At 71.2% G+C, this 16841-nt stretch overlaps 1 protein-coding gene across 12 annotated transcripts in view; it reads left to right on the forward strand.

Annotated features, from left to right (window-relative positions):
* The window catches only part of PLEC (plectin), a 62584-nt gene that overhangs the window by 7619 nt on the left and 38124 nt on the right, over nucleotides 1–16841 (forward strand). For 4 of the 12 annotated variants that reach the window (XM_056333085.1, XM_056333087.1, XM_056333086.1 and 1 more), the window contains exon 1: nucleotides 10231–10729. The exons of 2 other annotated variants lie outside the window; for them this stretch is intronic. In XM_056333085.1, coding sequence (XP_056189060.1) covers nucleotides 10246–10729 — 484 coding nt within the window. In that variant the 5' untranslated portion in view covers nucleotides 10231–10245. Of the gene's footprint in view, nucleotides 1–5466; nucleotides 5528–10230; nucleotides 10730–12920; nucleotides 13064–16841 lie in introns of those variants that run through there. 6 more of the 12 variants (XM_056333092.1, XM_056333097.1, XM_056333095.1 and 3 more) reach the window with 2 other exon arrangements.

A 16841-nucleotide genomic window follows, 5' to 3' on the forward strand; every position in this document is an offset into this window, starting at 1 on the left:
GCCGACGTTGTCCCTGTGCAGCCTGCACCGTGTGTCCCCCTGTGCAGCATCCAGCGTGTCCCCAGGGCGTGCCCAGTGTCCCCCCCGGCACCCCAGGCTATTTCTGTGCTGGGCTGGCAGCCGCAGATTGGGTTTCTCGGGGGCTTTGGGCCTCTATAATTAGGGCTGACGAAGCTCCGTCCTGCTGGGGCCGGTGTTGCCTGGTCCCAGCTTGCCCAGAGCCTCCTGTGGGGTCCCCTGGCCATGCTGTGGGGCAGAGCTGCGGGCCAGCCCCATGGCTTGGTGAGGGGGCAGCTCTCCACCCTGAGTGGGCAGTGGGGGGCTGCGGTGGTGCCCACCCGGTGCCCAGGGGGGTTTGGGGTGGTGCAGCTGGGGCCGGTTTCAGAGAAGGAGCTTTAAAAATACCCCCTTGTTCTCATGGTGCCGGCAGCCCGGGGGGGCGGCTGGCCCCGTGACGTCCCTGTCCCCACGGGCTGCAGAGCTGCTTCTGCCGGGGAGGGGACATGCTGTGGCTCCCCATGGTGAGGGACCTGGGGCTCTCCGCGGGGCTGGCTGAGCACCCGCTGGAGGAGGGGGCACCCTGTTTGCCCCCCCTGAGTGAGGCTGGGGAGGGGGCAGTGGGTGGCCACAGCAGGGTGGGAGCTGGAGTGGGGGGCTCCGTGCCAGCTGGGATTGTGTATCCAGCACCCCCCATCCTGTCCCTCATCACCTGCCCCCCAAGCCTCATGCTGTCCCCCATCACCTGCACCCCTCATCCCACCCCTTGTCACCCACCTCACCGTGCTCCTCAGGGCACATGTGGGTGCCCCATGGTGGGGGCTGGCGGTGCCCCCCATATGCTGTGGAGCTCTGAGGCTGCAGGGCAGTGCCATGTCCCCAGCACTGTTTGACGGGGGAGGGGGGAGCGCGGGGTGCTCCCGGCTGCCCTATGCCCTGTGGGGTGCCATCACCTGTGGGGTGGCTGTGCCCCATGGGGCTGTCTGCATCCCTTGGGGATGCTGTGCCCCGTGGGAATGTCATGCCCCATGGGGTGGCCATGCCCTGTGGGGTGACTGTGCCCCACAGAGTGGCCGTGCCCCATGGGGATGACGTGCCCATGGAGTGGCCGTGCCCCACAGGGATGCCGTGCCCCATGTGGTGCCGTGCCCCGCAGCCCCGGCGGGTGTCGGGACGGCGTTCGGCTGTGCCTTTAAGGGTTGGGCGGGCTGGAATGTCCCGCCGGTCCCGTGTCCGTGTCCCGGCCAGGCTGGGCTGGGCAGCGCCGGGCAGCGGCCGGACACGCCGGACACGCCGTAGCCCCCGGCCCTCGCCCCCCGCCCCCGCCCCGGCCCGCCATGGCCAGCTACGACTTGGGGCGCCTGCCCCCCAACCCCGAAGAGCAGGACTTCATCCAGGCCTACGAGGACGTGCGGGAGCGATATAAAGGTACGACCCCCCAGACCCTGCTCCACGCGGGGGTCCAGGCTGGGGGGGCCGGAGGGGGGCAGCCGGCGGGGGGGGGCGCCCGGGGAGAGCTCGGCGGCTCATTCCCATAATAGGGCACGTCAGGCGCTGCCGGAGCCCCGCCAGCACCGGGCTCGGTGCTGCTGGGGGCCAGGTGCCGGCACTGGGGAGCGGGGACGCCCCCAGGTGCCCCCACCCGGGGGCTGCCCCTGCCGCGGTGTCAGTGCCCTGCTGGGCTCTTGGTGTGGATGGGCAGGGGGTCTATGCCCATGCCACCCACCCCCCCCCCCCCCTCCCCCGCCGGCTGGAGGATACCGGTGCGGTCTGCAGCACTCAGGGGCAGCCCCTGGGGGGGGGCACCTGTGGAGGTCCCCGCTGGCCGGTGCCATGTGGGGTCTGCATCCCGGGGGGTGGTGTGAGCGAGGCTGGGGAAGGAGCTGGCACCCGTGGGCAGTGGGGCCTGACTGGCACGGGGGGCTGGGGTGCTTGGCAGCCTGGGAGGAGTGCCAGGGACAGGGCATGGGCACCGGTGGCATCGGTGACGTTGGTGTCTTGGGGCGTGGGTGTCGGTGGTGGCCTCTGGCATTGACATCTTGGGGCACAGGCTCCGGTGCTCAGTGGTGGTGACATGGGCACCTCGGCAGCTCTGCAGCTGCCCTGGTCTCCAGCAGTGCCCCTCGGGGCCAGCACGTGGCCGGGGGGGGGCCATGGTGGCTCCGTGTGGGGCCGGCAGCCTCCGGCAGCCATGCCCTTACAAGGGGAGCGAGAGCTGCCTGCGCGCGGCCTGCGCTCTGCCCTTGCATGGCCAGAGCTGCCGGGGGGGAGGAGGGGGGCAGCCCCCCACCCGGTGCCGGGACGTGCATGGTGCTAGGGGACATTTGGCGTTGCCACTGCATGGGAGCCTCTGGTCCTGGTGGGGCTTCCCAGGGGGTTCTGTGGGTGCGACCCTCCCACCTGCTTACCCATGCTGCTGGTCTGGGGTGCCCTGTGCTGCCAGCGCCGGAGCCCTGGGGCCGAGCCTGCTGTGCCAGGAGCAGCCGCGTTGGAGGGTGGTGGTGGCAGGTGAGCTCTGGTGCGGTGCCGTGGTGCTGGCAATGGGTGCGTGTGCGTGAACACGCGTGTGTGTGCATGTGTGCCGGCATGCGCCTGGCGGGGCCCAGCGAGGGCCAGCTGCCGGGGTTGGTGCATGTTTGGGGACCCGGCACCCCTCCGCAGGACCATGGCAGTGCAGGGCAGGTCAGCGTGGCTCAGCCAGCAGGTGCCGAGGGGGCACTGTGGGGCCCGTGTCATCTGCGTGTGGCTCTGCCCAGCTCGGCGTCCCCGGGTGCTGGCCACACGGGCATCAGCGGGTTTGGTACCGTGGGCCCTATGGGGCAGGGGGACAAGGTGTACATGGCCCAGCGCAGCTGCTGGCACTGAGTTTTGGCAGGCCAAATGCTAAGGAAGGCCCTGCCTGGCTGCGCCAAGGTCTGTGGAGGAGCCAGTGGGGAAGGGGACATGTGGGGAAGGGGACACATGGGGGTCTTTGGCAAGCACCGCTGCCATATCCCTGATAGCCGGTGGGTGACCACAGGCTTGTGGTTTGCTAGGAGATGCATGGGCAATGCCGGGGCTGAGCTGTGGCAGCCAGGAAGCATCTACCCAGCCTCGGTGCTGTGCGGAACGCAGTGACACCACCGTGGAGAGGAGATGGTTGGTGAGGAGCCCATCAGAGCCACCAGTACCTGCCAGCTCCGCCTGGGCCAGTGCCGCTGGCACGTGCCGTGTCTGAGTGTCTGGAGCCCTGTGGGATCCAGCACCAAGGCCTGGCAACAGGGGCTTTGCTGGGGGCTGTGATGGGGGACATGGTTTGGGCTGGCAGCACGTGACACTGGTGTCCTGCCGCAGAGGTGGCTGGGTGTGGGGACGAGGTGTCGCGTGTTGGTGGCAGGGTGGACCCTGGGCGGGGAGTGACCTTATCTGCCGCAGTGAAGGGGTTGCGGTGGGTGGTTGTGCCGCACTGGTATCTGCCCGGTGCTGGGCAGGAGCAGGAGGGTCCCCATCCCTGGGGTGGGTGGGCAGCATGGGGCAAGGGGCTGGCAGAGGTGCCGGTGGCCTTGGCAGCAGGTCAGGGTGCTGGGGTAGCCGGGTGTGCCAGATGTCTTGGTGGGCTGGTGGGTGTTTGCTGTGCAGCTTCGGGGCTTCCCGATTAGAGACATTATCTGTGCGCAGCGCCGGGAGCGAGCGCGGCAGAAACCAAAAACTGGCCGGGGGCCAGCACCACCACCACTGACAACTGGGGCTTTCCAGCCAGGCCAGCTCCATCTGGCATGTCACCCATGTGGAGGGTAGCCAGACCCCCGGGACCCCTCCAGGCCCACGGTTGTGGGGATGACTCTGCCAGGGGGCATCACCGGGTGTGCCAGGGTGGAACCGGGCATCTCCCGGTGGCGGTGGGCTCAGGCCCATGCTGGCTGTCACCCGGGGCTGGCCGCAGCGTGGCGCAGGCAGCGGCAGTTCCCGGCAGGGCCCGGGGCTGGCGCGGCCACGCGGAGCCGGGAGGCCGCCTTGGCACTGTGCCGGGGGGCTGCACGCCAGCCCCCCACTGCCACCAGGCAGAGTGGCCAGGGCAGCGCGGTGGTGCCGGTGCCGGCGGCAGGAGCAGGGTGCTGGAGGGAGGACAACCCAGGCTGCGTCTCTCGGGGGGCCACTGCTTGCCCCCCTGGCCTGAGGAGGGGGATTGGGGCCGGGGGATCCCACCGGGGGCCTTGGCATGGGTCCAGGTTTCCCTCCAGCATCCCCCACTGCCCCAGGCACAAGGGGGGCTCTGCCCCCCCAGCTGCCACCAGGTTTGAACTGTGCTGTGGAGGGGGGGATGCTGTGGGGACACTGGTTACTGTGTCTTAGGTAGGGGTGGGGACAAGCTGGTTCTCCCCCAGGACAGGCATCCCCTCTCCCTGTGTCCCCCTGTCCCCCCCTGAGGACAGGTGTTCCCTCTCCCTGTCCCCATTCCGCCCCCCCCACCCCCCAATCCCAGGACAGCCGTCCCCTCTCCCTGTACCCCCCCAGGACAGGCATTGCCACTTCCTGTTCCTCCTCCCAGGACAGACATCCCCTCTCCTTATGTCGCCCAATCCCCTTCCCTGGACAGGAATCTTATCTCTCTGTCACCCGCCAGGACAGACACCCCTTCTCCCCATGTCCCCCCTCCCCCAGGACAGATGTCCCCTCTCCCTGTGTCCCCCTGCCCCCCCACCCCACCCCCAGGACAGGCATCCCCTTTCTCTGTCCCCTTCCAAGACAAGCACCCCCGTCCCCATGGTGGGGGCGCATTGGGGGGATGCTCCTGCTCTCCCCCTTCGTCCCCTTAGGCCTGATGGGCCCCACTGCCAGGGCTGCGGGGGCTGGGGGAGCGGGGGCAGAGGGAGCGGGGGCTGGGGGGGCTGTGCATGGGGGGGCATCTGCACTGCGGACTATGCTGGCCAGGGAGGGATGAGGGGGGCCGTGCTGGACTGCGGGAGGCTGCACAGTACTGGAGGTGGGCTGTGCTGGGCTGGGGGGGCTGGGGGGGCCCTCTCGAGGGAGGGGCTGTGCAGATGGAGGGGTCTGTGCTGTACTGGGTGGGGATGGGGGGTGATGCTGATCGGGGGGGCTGTGCTGTACTGGAGGGGGCTGTACCGATGGGGGGGGGGATGTCCCGTACTCAGAGGGGGCCTTGCAGTACTGAGTGTAGATGGGGGGGGTGTGTGTCATGCTGGTGGGGGGGGGGCTGCTGTACTGGGGGGGGCGGGGAGGCTGTGCTGTACTGGGGGGGCCGTGCTGATGGGGGGGCCGTGCTGTGCTGTGCCGTGCCGTTCCGTTCCGTGCCGGGGGGGCGGGATGCGGAGCCGGTCCCCGACGGGGGGGGGGGGGGGGGGGGGGGGGGCGGGGGCGGGGCGGGGCGGGGCGGGGGGGCCGCTGTGCCGCAGCGGCGGGTGGGCTGCGGCGGGGGGGGGGCGGGGCGGGGGGGCGGGGCCACCCCCGAGTTGAGGGGACCGATCGAGCCGGGCGGGAGCAGCCATGGAGGCGTCCCGCTCCATCCACCACGAGATCATCTCCCTCAAAGGTACGGCTCGGGGGGGCCGGGGGGCGCGGGACCCCCGCTGCAGCCCCAGCCCCCGGAGCCCGAACCCACGGGTGAGGGGCTTCTTCCGCTGCCGCGTCCCGGGGGGCTCCGACTGCATCCTGCCGGGCTCCATCCATATCCTGGGGGGCTCCGGCCACATCCCAAAGTCTCCGGGCGCATCCCGGGGGGCTCCAGCCACATCCCTGGGAGCTCTAGTGATATCCCCGGGGGGCTCCAGCCACATTCCCAGGGGGTCTGGCTGCTTCAGGGGTCTCCATCTTCATCCCCCGGTGTCGCCAGCTGCATCCCAGGGATCTCTGGTAGCATCCAGGGGGTCTCTGGCAGCATCCCGGGGGCTTCAAACAGCATCCCGGAGGTCTCTGGCTGTATCCCGTGGGTCTGCAACAGCATCCCGGGGATCTCTGGCTGCATCTCGGGGGCCTTTAACAGCATCCCGCGGGTCTCCAACAGCATCCCGGGGGGCTCCAGCCACATCCCTCCTGCGCCGGCATTGGCTTGGCCGTGCTGGCAGCCTCCTGCGGCGCAGGCAGGAGGAGCGGTGGTCACTCATCCCCGTACTCCTAGCGTCACCCAGGCTCCGCCAGGCTGGGGGTGCGTGCCGGAGAGCCGTGCCGCAGAGCTGGGGCGCTGGGGCGTGAGTAACGGGCGCCGGCAGATGCTGGTCACGGGGCCGCTGGCCGCCACTGGCCCGCCTGTGACTGCAGCGGGCAGGCAGCCGCCGCGGGGCCTGTTCCCCTCGCAAGCTGTGGGGATGGGGCCAGGCTGGCAGGATGGTGGCAAGGGTTGGGGCGCAGCCGGGCAGGGGCTGGCGCTGGGGTGGCTGGCAGCCGTGGCAGCACTGTAGGCCTGGCCAGCGGGAGCCCAGGCTGTGCCCCCCTCCCACAAAGTCCAGGCTGCCGGCAGGGCTGATTTATGGTGAGAACAGGCGCAGCCGGGGGACCCCTGCCAGCCCTGGCCTCATTAATAACCAGATCTGGCCGGTGGTGCCCCCCCTGGCCCCCCCAGCTCTGACCGCGGTGCCCTCCGCGAACAGCCATGCCTTTGTTCCTGCCTCGGCACGGGGAGCCCTCCGGCCCCGCCAGGCCAGGTCTGGTGGACACCAGCACCGGCACTGGCACCAGGAGGGGAGAGATGGGCCCATGGCCAGGAGCTGCTGGCTGCAGGGTCCTGCCGCTGCCCACCTGCCCGCCCCAAGGTTTGGGGGTCTGCAACCCGCCCAAGGTCTCCATGTGGCAAAGCCCCTGCTGTGGGTCAGACCCCTGGCTGTGGGTCGGAGGGGTGGGGGGCACGGCAGGACCTGAGGGGGGATGACCCCAGGCACTGCATTCTGGAAGCTGCTGCCCCCCTGGAACCCCCGAGGTGCAGTGCTGGCGCTTCATGGGCACGTGCTGGAGCATGTGGTGAGGCGGGGGTGCGAGTGGTGGGGCCAGTACCGGTGGCGGCGGGGCCGGTGGTGCCGGGGTGGGCTGAGCTGGTGCTGAGCTGGGCTCGGGGAGGGCAGAGTGGTGCCTGGCCCCCGGGGTGCACCCCAGTTTGGTGGGTGCAGGGTGGGTGCCGGCACTGTGCCTGGTGTCCCTGGCGGATGGGGGGCACGGGGGGGGAGCGGCTGGATGCCGGAGCCGGCTCCACTGTCACATCGTGTTGGATCACTGCGGCAGGCGCTGACTCGGCACTTCCCGGTGGGCAGCCGGATGGCGTGGCCATGACCTGTCTGGGGGGTGCGATGTCCCGGGGGGGGGGGGGGGGGGGGGGGCGGCGGGGCGGGGGGCAGCCCCATGAACCAGCCGTGCCCACGCTTGCATCCCTGCACCCACTGATCTGGGGACGGGGACCTGGTGCTGGCGAGGTCTGGCTGGGGGCAGCAGGTCGGGGGCCAGCGCTGGTGAACATGTGAGGCAGGAGGGGGCTGTCTGGGGGGCACGTGGGCCCCCCCCACCTGCAGGGAGCCAGGTTGTGGCTGCGGCGAGGCACGGGGAGCACCGTGCTGGCTGCACCGGCCCTGCACTGCAGCGTGTGCCCCACAGCGTGGGCTGGGGCCCCAGGTCCCTGCTCCCCCCGGGGAGCCCCATCCCTGCTCCGGAGGGGTGGGACCGGTTGGTGCAGGCACTGGGGGAGCTGTGACCCCCCCGGCACTGTCTGTCTGTCTGTCTGTGCTGGGTCGGTTGGCGCGTTCCCTCCCCTCCGGGCCCCCCTGAGGCTGTGGGGTGGGGAGCATGCTGGGGGTTTGGGGTGACTTGGGGTGTCATGGCTCCTGTCACCATCTTTGGGGGTGCCCTGCCCTGCCTGGAGGTCCCGGTTTCAGCCCAGGCCTGGCTGTGGTGAACTCGGGCCCTCCCCACGCACGGGGCTGGCTGCCCCCCATTGGTGTCCCCCATCCTTCGCACCCCCTGCGTGGGGTGCTGTGTTCCGGGGGGCACCGCAGAGGTGTGGGTGCTAGGGGGGGTGCTCCGTGGGGACGGGCACACGAGTGGGTGCTTGGGCAGGCAGCGAATGCTTTCCCAGGGGGGTCCCTCCGTGTGCGGGCGGTGGGTACCACAGTCCTGCATGGGGTGCGGGTGGACGTCCTGGTGCCCCCAGCTCCTGTGCCGGGGGTGCCTTGTGTTGGGGGCCCTCAGGGAATGGGGCTGGGGGCTCTGCTCCTCCCAGCCCCCGCTCTCCCCTCCAGGATCAGAGGGATGGGGAAGTTGTGCAAGTCGTGGTGTGGGCCCCCCCACCCGGCCATGCCGGCGTGACTTACATCACCCGTTCCGGTGGGTTTGGGGCGCGTGGGGCACAGCAGCTCTGGGGTGGGTGCCCCACCAGCATGAGCATGGCCGGGGGCTGCGCAGCCCCTCGTGCTTGTGCCGGGGCCGCTGCTCCCCACTGGTAAATCTCAGCGCGCCACATTGCTGCTCTGCTCCCGGTAGCGGCGTCAGCAGGGAGGGGGTGCCAGGGATGGTGCCACTTCTGCAGCTGATGCTGTCCCCAAAGCCACAGCGTCCCCCAGACCCCCGCATTGCCCCACTGCTGCCAGGGCATTCCTGCTGCGGCAGTCGGAGCCTCCTGGTGCCAGGCTGCCCTGGCCCCACCGCACTGGGCTGGGGGGGCTGTGGGAGCCCTGGCTGAGGGGACACCAGGCTTGGTGGTAGTGGCGGCCCTGTTTCAGGGCTGAGGGGGTGCGACCCCCCCATTGTGGGGCAGCCCCCGGTGTGGGGGAACCCCCAGGCTCCCAGGGGGTTGCTGCCAGCCCAGCACTGGTGCCGGTGATGGGTGAGCCCCAGGCACCCCGGGCCGTCCCCAAGCCCATCCTGCTCTTGGCACCAGCGCTGGCACGTGACAGGAGGAGGAAACGGTCCGGGTGCCCACAAGCTGGCTGCTAGCACCCACCCACCCGTGATCTGGGTGCGGCCGTGGGGTGGGGACCCTGGGTGCTGGGGCTGTCCCCGCTGTGGTGCTCAGGGTCCCCAGCTGGCGTGGCAGGGGCCGTGCCGGGGTCCCCGTGGTGCTGGTGTGTGGGTGGCAGGCAGTTGCTGGTCCTGGTAGGGCACGGGGGGGTGGCTGTGGGTGGCAGCTGCCTCATCCCCACCTGCCAGCCCTGGGGACAAGCAGGCGGCGGGGGGTGTGTGGGGGTAGACGAAGCAGTGCCAGTGCCGCGGCCATGATGCCATGGTCCTGCGCTTGTGCCGCCTGCTGCGGGGCACCCGGGTGGTGGGGATGGGGGGTCCGTGGGGGCTGTGGGGACGGGTGGGTCCCTATGGGGTGTGGCCCTCCCCAGCCAGCACGGCCCCCCCGGCGCTGCTCAAACAGGGGCAGGAGTGGAGCAAATATTGACGTTGGCAGGATGCGGCCGCTGGAGCCCTGCCTGCAGCTCTGCCGGATGGGATGCTCCCGGGGGGGGCGCGGGGGCCACGTCCCCGGGCAGGTGGTGGCCCCGCCCGGGGCTGAGGGTCCCTCCCCGAGCTGAGGGTGTCTCCCCCCCCCCCCGTGCTGACGGTGCACCCCCAAGAGCTGAGGGTCGTCCCCCCCAGGCTAAGCTGTGTGTGCCCCCCAGGTTGAGGGTCTGTCTCCCCCGGGGCTGAGGGGGTCCGTCCCCCACAGGGCTGAGAGTCGTTCCCCCGCCGTGTTGAGGGTTCCCCCCGGGCTGAGGGTCACCTCCCCATGCCGGGCCCCTCCCCCCCCCGGGTGGCGGCGCCCCCGGGGATGGTTCGGGGGGGCGGTCCCGGTGTCCGGGGCGGGGCGGGATCGGACCCGCGGAGGTTCCCACGCGGGAACCGGCCGGGTGGGTCGGGGCGGGGGGGGGAGCGAGCCCGGCCGTGGCTCCCCCCGGGCGGGTGGTGGGGCCGGGGAGGGGCCACTGAGTCAGGGCTGGCCCCGGTCCCCCCACGGCCCCCCCGGCCCGGGGGTGGAGCTGCCGCCAGTCTGCCCGCCGCAGGCAGCCAGCGCCGTGCCGAGCCGTGCCGGGCCATACTGGGCTGTGCCGTGCCATACCGGCCTGTGCTGGGCCATACCAGGCAGTACGGAGCCGTGCTGAACTGTGCCGAGCCACACTGAGCAGTGGTGAGCCGTGCCAGACCGTACCGAGCAGTGCCGAGCCGTGCCAGACCACACCGAGCGGTGGTGAGGCGTGCCAGGCCATACCGGCCGTGCCGAGCCGTAACTGAGCTGAGCAGAGGCGTGCCGTGCCGTGCCGTGTGTGCAGTGCCGTGCCGAGCCGCACCATGGTGGCCGGGATGCTGATGCCGCTGGAGCGGCTGCGTGCCATCCTGGAGCTGCTGTTCCGTGAGGGCGTGCTGGTGGCCGAGAAGGACCCCCGGCCTCGGCGTGCCCACCCGCAGTTGCCTGGTGTCCCCAACGTGGAGGTGCTGCGTGCCATGGCCTCCCTTCGGTCCCGCGGGTTGGTGCGGGAGACCTTCGCTTGGCGCCACTTCTACTGGTACCTGACGGACGAGGGCATCGCCTACCTGCGCCAGTACCTGCGCCTGCCACCCGAGATCGTCCCGCTCTCCCTGCAGCGCACCCGCCGTCCCGCCATCCCCACTCGCCGCACTGCTGACACCGCCAGCACTGGCAGGCCACGTCCCGCCGGTGGTGACCGGCTTTACCGAAGGAAGGACGAAGGCGAGCAGCACGTGGAGCCTGTCGTTGCTGCCACCGCTGTGGGGGGAGTGTCCCAGCCGCCCCCCCAGCCCAGCCCGGCCCCAGGTATTGACCCGCATCCGTGAGGGGGGGGACCTTCAGGCTAGGTGCAAGGAGGGTCCCCAACCCTCGCCCCTGGGTGCCCCCCAGGGGGCAGGGGCACCTTAACCCTTATGCTTCTGGGGGCTTGCTGCAGAGCGCTGAGTTGACGCCATGCCCCCCTCCTCAGCTCCAGGGGCAGCCCCCCCACCCTCCCATCCCGCTGCCAAGGGCAGGGGGCACCTGCAGCCCCTGTGCTGTCCAGGGGGGTGTTGAGCCTGGGGAGGAGGGGTGCAGGGGGGGACTTGGGGGCTACTATGTTCCCCATGCATCCACAGGGACCCCATAGTCAGGCAGGGCTCTGGGTGTCCCACGGCGTAGGGGGAGGCTGTGCCTTGCTGGTGTACCTGCCCTTGGACCGGGTGTGACAGGGGCACACAGTACTGGGGCTGGGGTGGTCCCTGGGAGGCTGTGCGGGTCCCCCGGGCCCGGGTGTGCCGCTGTGCAGCGGAGCAGCATCCCGTGATGCTCGGGGGGGGTGTGTGGGTGGGCAGGTGGGCTGCTGAGTACCTCCAGTGCTGCTGGGGATCTCACTGCTACTGACCCCCCTCCCCCATGCTCCCCGGGGCGGGCAGAGGGCTGCACTGGGGCAGGGGGGGGCTGTGCCGTGGAGTGGCCATGCAGTGGGGTGGCTGTGCTGGTGAGGTGGCCGTGTCATGGGGGGGCCGTGCTGTGTGTGGGGGCTGAGCCCCGCCATCCCGGCTGTGCACAGGATGGGTCTGGATGGATGGGCAGCGGCAGCTGGGGTGGGCAGGGCTGTGGCTGGGGAGGGGGGCTGCCTGCGGCGGGGGGCTGCGGGGGCGTCCCTGCCCTGCCCTGCCCACGGTCCTGGCCCCCTCCCCCCCCCCAGCGACATGCGATCCCGACACAGGATCGGTGGCAGCTGGGTCCGGCAGGAGCTGCGGGGCTGCCGTGTGTGTCCCCCCCCCCACCCCGGGCGGGGCAGCTGCGGCCGGCGCCCCGAGGCCGCGGTGAGGGCCCCCCCCGCAACCCCCCCCCGCCCCCCTGCACCCCCCCTCCCGCTGCTGGCCGTGACTCAGCCCCGCAGCTGCCGCCGCTCCAAGTTTCCAGCGCGAAGGCGCCGAGCCCGCTCCCTGCCAGCGCCGTGAGTCACCAGGCCGGCGGGGGGGCGGGTGGGGGGGCGGCCCTCGGCCCTGCAGCTCCCGGGGCGTGCTGCGTGGACCGGCCCTGCCACAGCATCCCTGCAGCCCCTGCTCAGCCCCCTGCCCGCCCCTGGGGCACCGTGCCCCCGCATCCCGCGGGGGGGGTCCCCGAGCTGTGCCCGGGGGTCGCACCCTGCGCTGGGTGCTGCGGCGCGAGGGGACGGGCCGTGCGGCTGCCCGAGCCCCACGGGGTGCGTCCCCGTGGGGCGCCGCCATCCCGCCGTTCCGTGTGTTCCGGACCGGGTTTTGCCTCCGCTCCGGGGAGCCGCTGCGGGAAAACCCGGCCGGGATTCCCGGCTGGCGGGGACGGGGTCGCGCCGGCGGCGGGTGCTTGCGGGGGTCCCCGTGGGACGGAGCGGGTCCCGCCGCCCCCCGCGCCCGGTCCCCGGCCCGACGGGGGGGGCTTTCTCCGGCCCCTGGTCCGTTCCTAGGCCATTAGTGCCGCTGTAATTAACTCCCCGAGGTGGCGGCCGTGTTAACCCCCCCGGCGCCGGGGGGGGTCCGAAGGGTCCCGGGGTGTCTTGGCCTCCCCGTCCCGCCCCCGCTCGTGTCATGTTCTAACTCGGGCTCGGTGACGGGCACCGGTTATTTATATCGGCGCCCGCTCCCTGCCCGCCCCCCCCCCCCGGTGCCCCCGCCGCCGCCGGCACGGCGCTGCGCCCTCGCTCTGCGCTGCCCGCTCCTGCCCGCTCCCTGCCCGCTCCCTGCCCGCTCCCTGCCCGCTCATGAAGGTCGTGCCGGGTAGGTGAGACCCGCCGGGCCGAGGCGGGGGGGACATCGGGGGGGTGGCGGGGGGAGGCTGGCGCCGCTCGGGCGGAACATCCCGGGATATAAAAAGCCGGGATGTGAGTGATGGGGGCGAGCGGAGCGGGCTGGGGCGGGGGGGGGGCAGCCTGCCGGTACGGCGAGGGGGGGAAGGCGTCTCCTCGCCGCGGACCGGGAGGGGTTAAGGCGGAGCGGGAGCTGCCCCGGGGGGGCGGGCGCTGGTGCGTCCCTGCCCCGCCGAGCCGAGCCGAGCCGAGCCGTGTCCCCATGGAGGACACCGGGTCCCTCTTCCCCTCGCTGGTGGCGGTGGGACACGCAGCATCCCTCGCCCTGGTCTGGTACTGGCGGCGGCGGGCCGAACCGGGGGATGCAGGTGAGTTCGGCTCGACTCGACTCGGCCCCTCGCCCCGCCCATCCGCGGGGGGGGCAGAGGGAGGAGGGCCCTGCTGTCCCGATGGGGCGGGGGGTGGGTGGGGGCTCTTGGGGGGCTCTAGGGAGGACCCGCCTGCCCGGGGAGCATCGCGGGAGCGGGATGCAGCGCATACCGGCACCCCCAGTGAATCAGCACTGCCGGCTGGGCCCCCCGGCCGGCCCCCCCCCCCGACACCCTGCGGGGTGGGAGAGGCCAGCAGCAGCCCCTCCACGCACCCACGCCGCAGCCCCCCCAGCATCCCCATCCCCCTTCCCCATCAATTTTGGGTATCCGACAGCCGAAATCTCGCTGCTGGCAGGCAGCAGGTGTTTTCCCGAGGCGTGAAGGTGCCAAATGTTTTTGGGGACAGGGATCTGGTGACAGAAGGGGGGGTGGGGGCTGGGAGGGGACATGGCAGCTCGCTGGTTCGGGTGGGAGCATCTCAGTGGATCCTGGTGTTGGCAGGGATGTGTGTCCTTGCGGGAAGGACGGGCAGGGCCGGCTGGCGTGCAAAAGAGCTCCTGATGTGGGCAGGTTATTTTGTGGGTTCATCACGGAGCCCCCCCCCCCTTTGTACAGGGTTATCTTCACCTCTGTGCCATCATCTACCTGCTGGTGGGCAGCGTCCTCACTGAAACGCTGTGGCTGCTGGGGGCACTGTGCTCAGCGCAGGCAGCAGCGCAGGGGCAAAGCCGCCGGCTGCCAGGGTGTGGGCAGGGGCTGCCCACGGTGCGGCACACTTGTGCTGCAGAAGGGCTGGGCCGGCAGCGGCTGGGCTGGTCAGGGCCTGCGGTCGGAGCGCGGCTGTGGCCGAGTGCCAGCGATGCCCACATAGCCCCCTTGGCTCTTGCCGCAGTCCCCGTGGGCACAGCCAGGCCCTGGGCCCCCAAGAGACCCCTCACGCCCAGAGCTGCTGTGGCTGAAGCCACGTGCATCCCTCCTGCCAGTGCCACATCCGTGTCCGCCGTGATGCTGGCAGCTGCGGGGCGAGCTGCTTTGGTCCTGGCCCCCCGCCGCAGTCCTGCTCCCCCTCCCTCGGCGCTTTCCAGGGCGTTGGCTGTGGTTTCCGTCGATCTGTGTGCGGCACTGGGCGCTGTCACGCTGCCTGCTTCGTGCTGCCTGCTCAGGGAGTGCCCTGGTCCCCTCCGCCGTGGCAGCTGAGCTTGGGAAACCACTGGTGTGCGCTCCCCTGTGCCGCTTGCCACTGTCACCTGTGCCGGTGGGAGATGCTGCAGCCATCCTGGCAGCGAGTGGCTTGGCCTGCCTGTGCCACTGCTTGCAGCCGGCCCGATAAGGCAGGCAGGGCACCTTGACAGGAGCCCCGGGCTGCTCCCCGCTGGGGGGGGCCGCTATCCCTGGCACCTACCCAGGGCTGCCTGAAGGGCACCCCCAAGGTCACACCTGCCGGGGCCCATCATCTTGGCCGTGCCGCACTGTGCTGTCGCTCCCCTGAGATGGGGGGTGCTGGGGGGCTCCAGCAGTGCTGGCCATGCTCAGTCCTGCCTGGCTCTGTGCCTCCCTGGTCCCCCCTGGGCTTAGGGGGGGCTTCTGCCTGGGGTCCCTGTGCTGTGCCATGGTGTGGCAGGCAGGCCAGGATGTTGGGGGGGTGAGAGGGGTTTATTTGTGAGTATTGTTGCTGGAACACGTGTGGGGCAGGGGGGCTGCCTTGGCACTCACGTGGCCACTCTCTGTTGCAGTTTCGGCACAGTGTTGGGGTGGATGTTTACCCTGGGCACCATGGCCCAGCTGGTGCTCGTGTCTGGTTTCTCCAACCCCATCCCCATCCTCATCCCCAGTTAGATCTCCAGCTGTACCCAGCTGTTTCGGGTGGGGGTGTGGGCATCCCTGTCCTGTGGCTGCCACTGCCCTGGGGAGAAGCCAGGGTCCTGGGGGGATGCTCCTGGAGAGCCTGGGGTGCTGCTGAGAGCTCAGTGCCCCCACTCCCCATGCTCCAAGCAGGGCTGCCCTGGGGGGCAGCATGGTGGGAGCCCCTGGCCCATCCCTAGGTGGGGCCAGAACCCAGGTGCTGCCCCCGCCAGGTGCTGGGGGGCCAGGATGGAGCCAGGACTGGGAGCAGGTGGGTTTGGGGCTGTGGAGGGGTTGGGGCCAGGCTGGGAGAGGAGACCTGGGGGCTGTGACAGAGCGCGGAGGCTTGGTGGCGGCAGAGCCCGGCTGGTTCCGGCGGCAGCAGAACTAGCTGTTTCGGCAGCAGGATGCTGGCTGTTTGTTTGGGCCCTGCTCCGGTTGCCAAGGCTGCCAGAATTGTGGCCAGAGACGTGGCGGCAGCAACAGCGGGGTGGGGGAGGCCCCCAGAGCTTTGGGAAACCCCCCCCCGGCCTCGTCTTCCCCCCCCCCGCCCCGTCTTCCCCCCTCCCGCCCCATCCGCTCCGCTCAGTTTTTCCACCACCCTGGTGGTTCTGGCTGTGCCAGGCCAGGGGCCGGGGGGGTCGGACGCTGCTGCCGGTGGCCGGTGAGTCACCAGCATCGGGGGAAATGGCCATGCTGTGGCTCAGGGCTGTGGCTGGCAGCAGCCGGGCTCCCTGGCACGGCGCCCAGCCGGCATGGGGAAGCTTTTCCTGGCACGGCCCCACGGTCTCCATCTTTCTGCTGGCGTTTGAGGGGCTCGCCATCAGCTGGGGGCCAGCCGTGGCAAGTGTGGTGGGGCCATGGCAAACATGGTGCGGCTGTGGCAAACGTGGCAGGGGCTGTGGCAAGCCTGGTGGGAGCAGCACACACATCCCGAAGGAAACGCGTCCCAGTTCCAATTGGTGTTTCCTGCTCACCAGGCGCTAATCGCCCCGGCCCGGCCCTCCCCACTGCTCCCCCAGTTCCTTATCTCTGCAGCACAGATGGGCCACACCGTGCCGTGGGGCAGAGCTGTGGGATGTGGGGCGGCACTGTGCTGTGCCGTGCTGTGCCCAGCCCCCACACTCGTGGCCGATCTGGTTGCGCCACAGCTGGGGTTTGACACGACACCCCCCCACCCCCCGCCCAGCTCCCCGGTGGGGAGCAGGCTGATGGGAATGTGCCGAGCTCCGGTAGCCCCCCCTGGCACCCATGGGTGCTGCCAGGGGCTGCCACAGACCCCGTGCCACCTGGACTTCTGCCTGCTCGGGGGTCCCATGCCATGGCCATGCCCATGCCCATGCCAGTGCCTGCTGGTCTGAGCCCCGGCTCCCGCGTGGCCTGGCCAGCTGCCGTGCTCAGCCCACGGCTGCTCTGGGACAGAAAGGTTCCCAGCCGGAGCGCTCCGGGGGTGGGCTCCATCTCTGGCTTGGGAGCAGGAAGAGCCGGGCCTGGCAGAGGCCGTGGGCTGTCTGAGTCACCGGCCGCAGCGCGGCTGTTGTCCAGACGCGGCCGAACGCCGAGCGGGGCGGTGGGAGCAGGAGCCAGGGTCCTGCCGGGACTGCGCCATGCTGTGCGAGCTCTGCTGCTGGTGCTGCTGCGGGCCAGGAGGCAGGTGTCCCACGCGTGCCGGGGTGCTGGTGTGGGTGGCATCCCCTGGGACCACCGTCCCCGCGGGATGCTCCTTCCCGGCAGGCTCTGCATGCCCGCGGTGCTCGTCCTGCTCGTGCCAGGGGGGCTGCAGCCAGGCACCCCGAGTGGCACCGGGGCTGTGGGGCTGGCGGGCTGGGGGGCTGTGGGATGTGGCGTGGGGCGCAACCTGCTGTGTGGGTGCGGGTGCAGGGAGTGCTGGCAGCTTGTGCCCAGGGGTCCTCTCTGCACCGAGACCCTGTGG

Source organism: Falco biarmicus, chromosome 3, assembly GCF_023638135.1.
Source record: "Falco biarmicus isolate bFalBia1 chromosome 3, bFalBia1.pri, whole genome shotgun sequence".
Classification (NCBI taxonomy): Eukaryota; Metazoa; Chordata; class Aves; order Falconiformes; family Falconidae; genus Falco; species Falco biarmicus.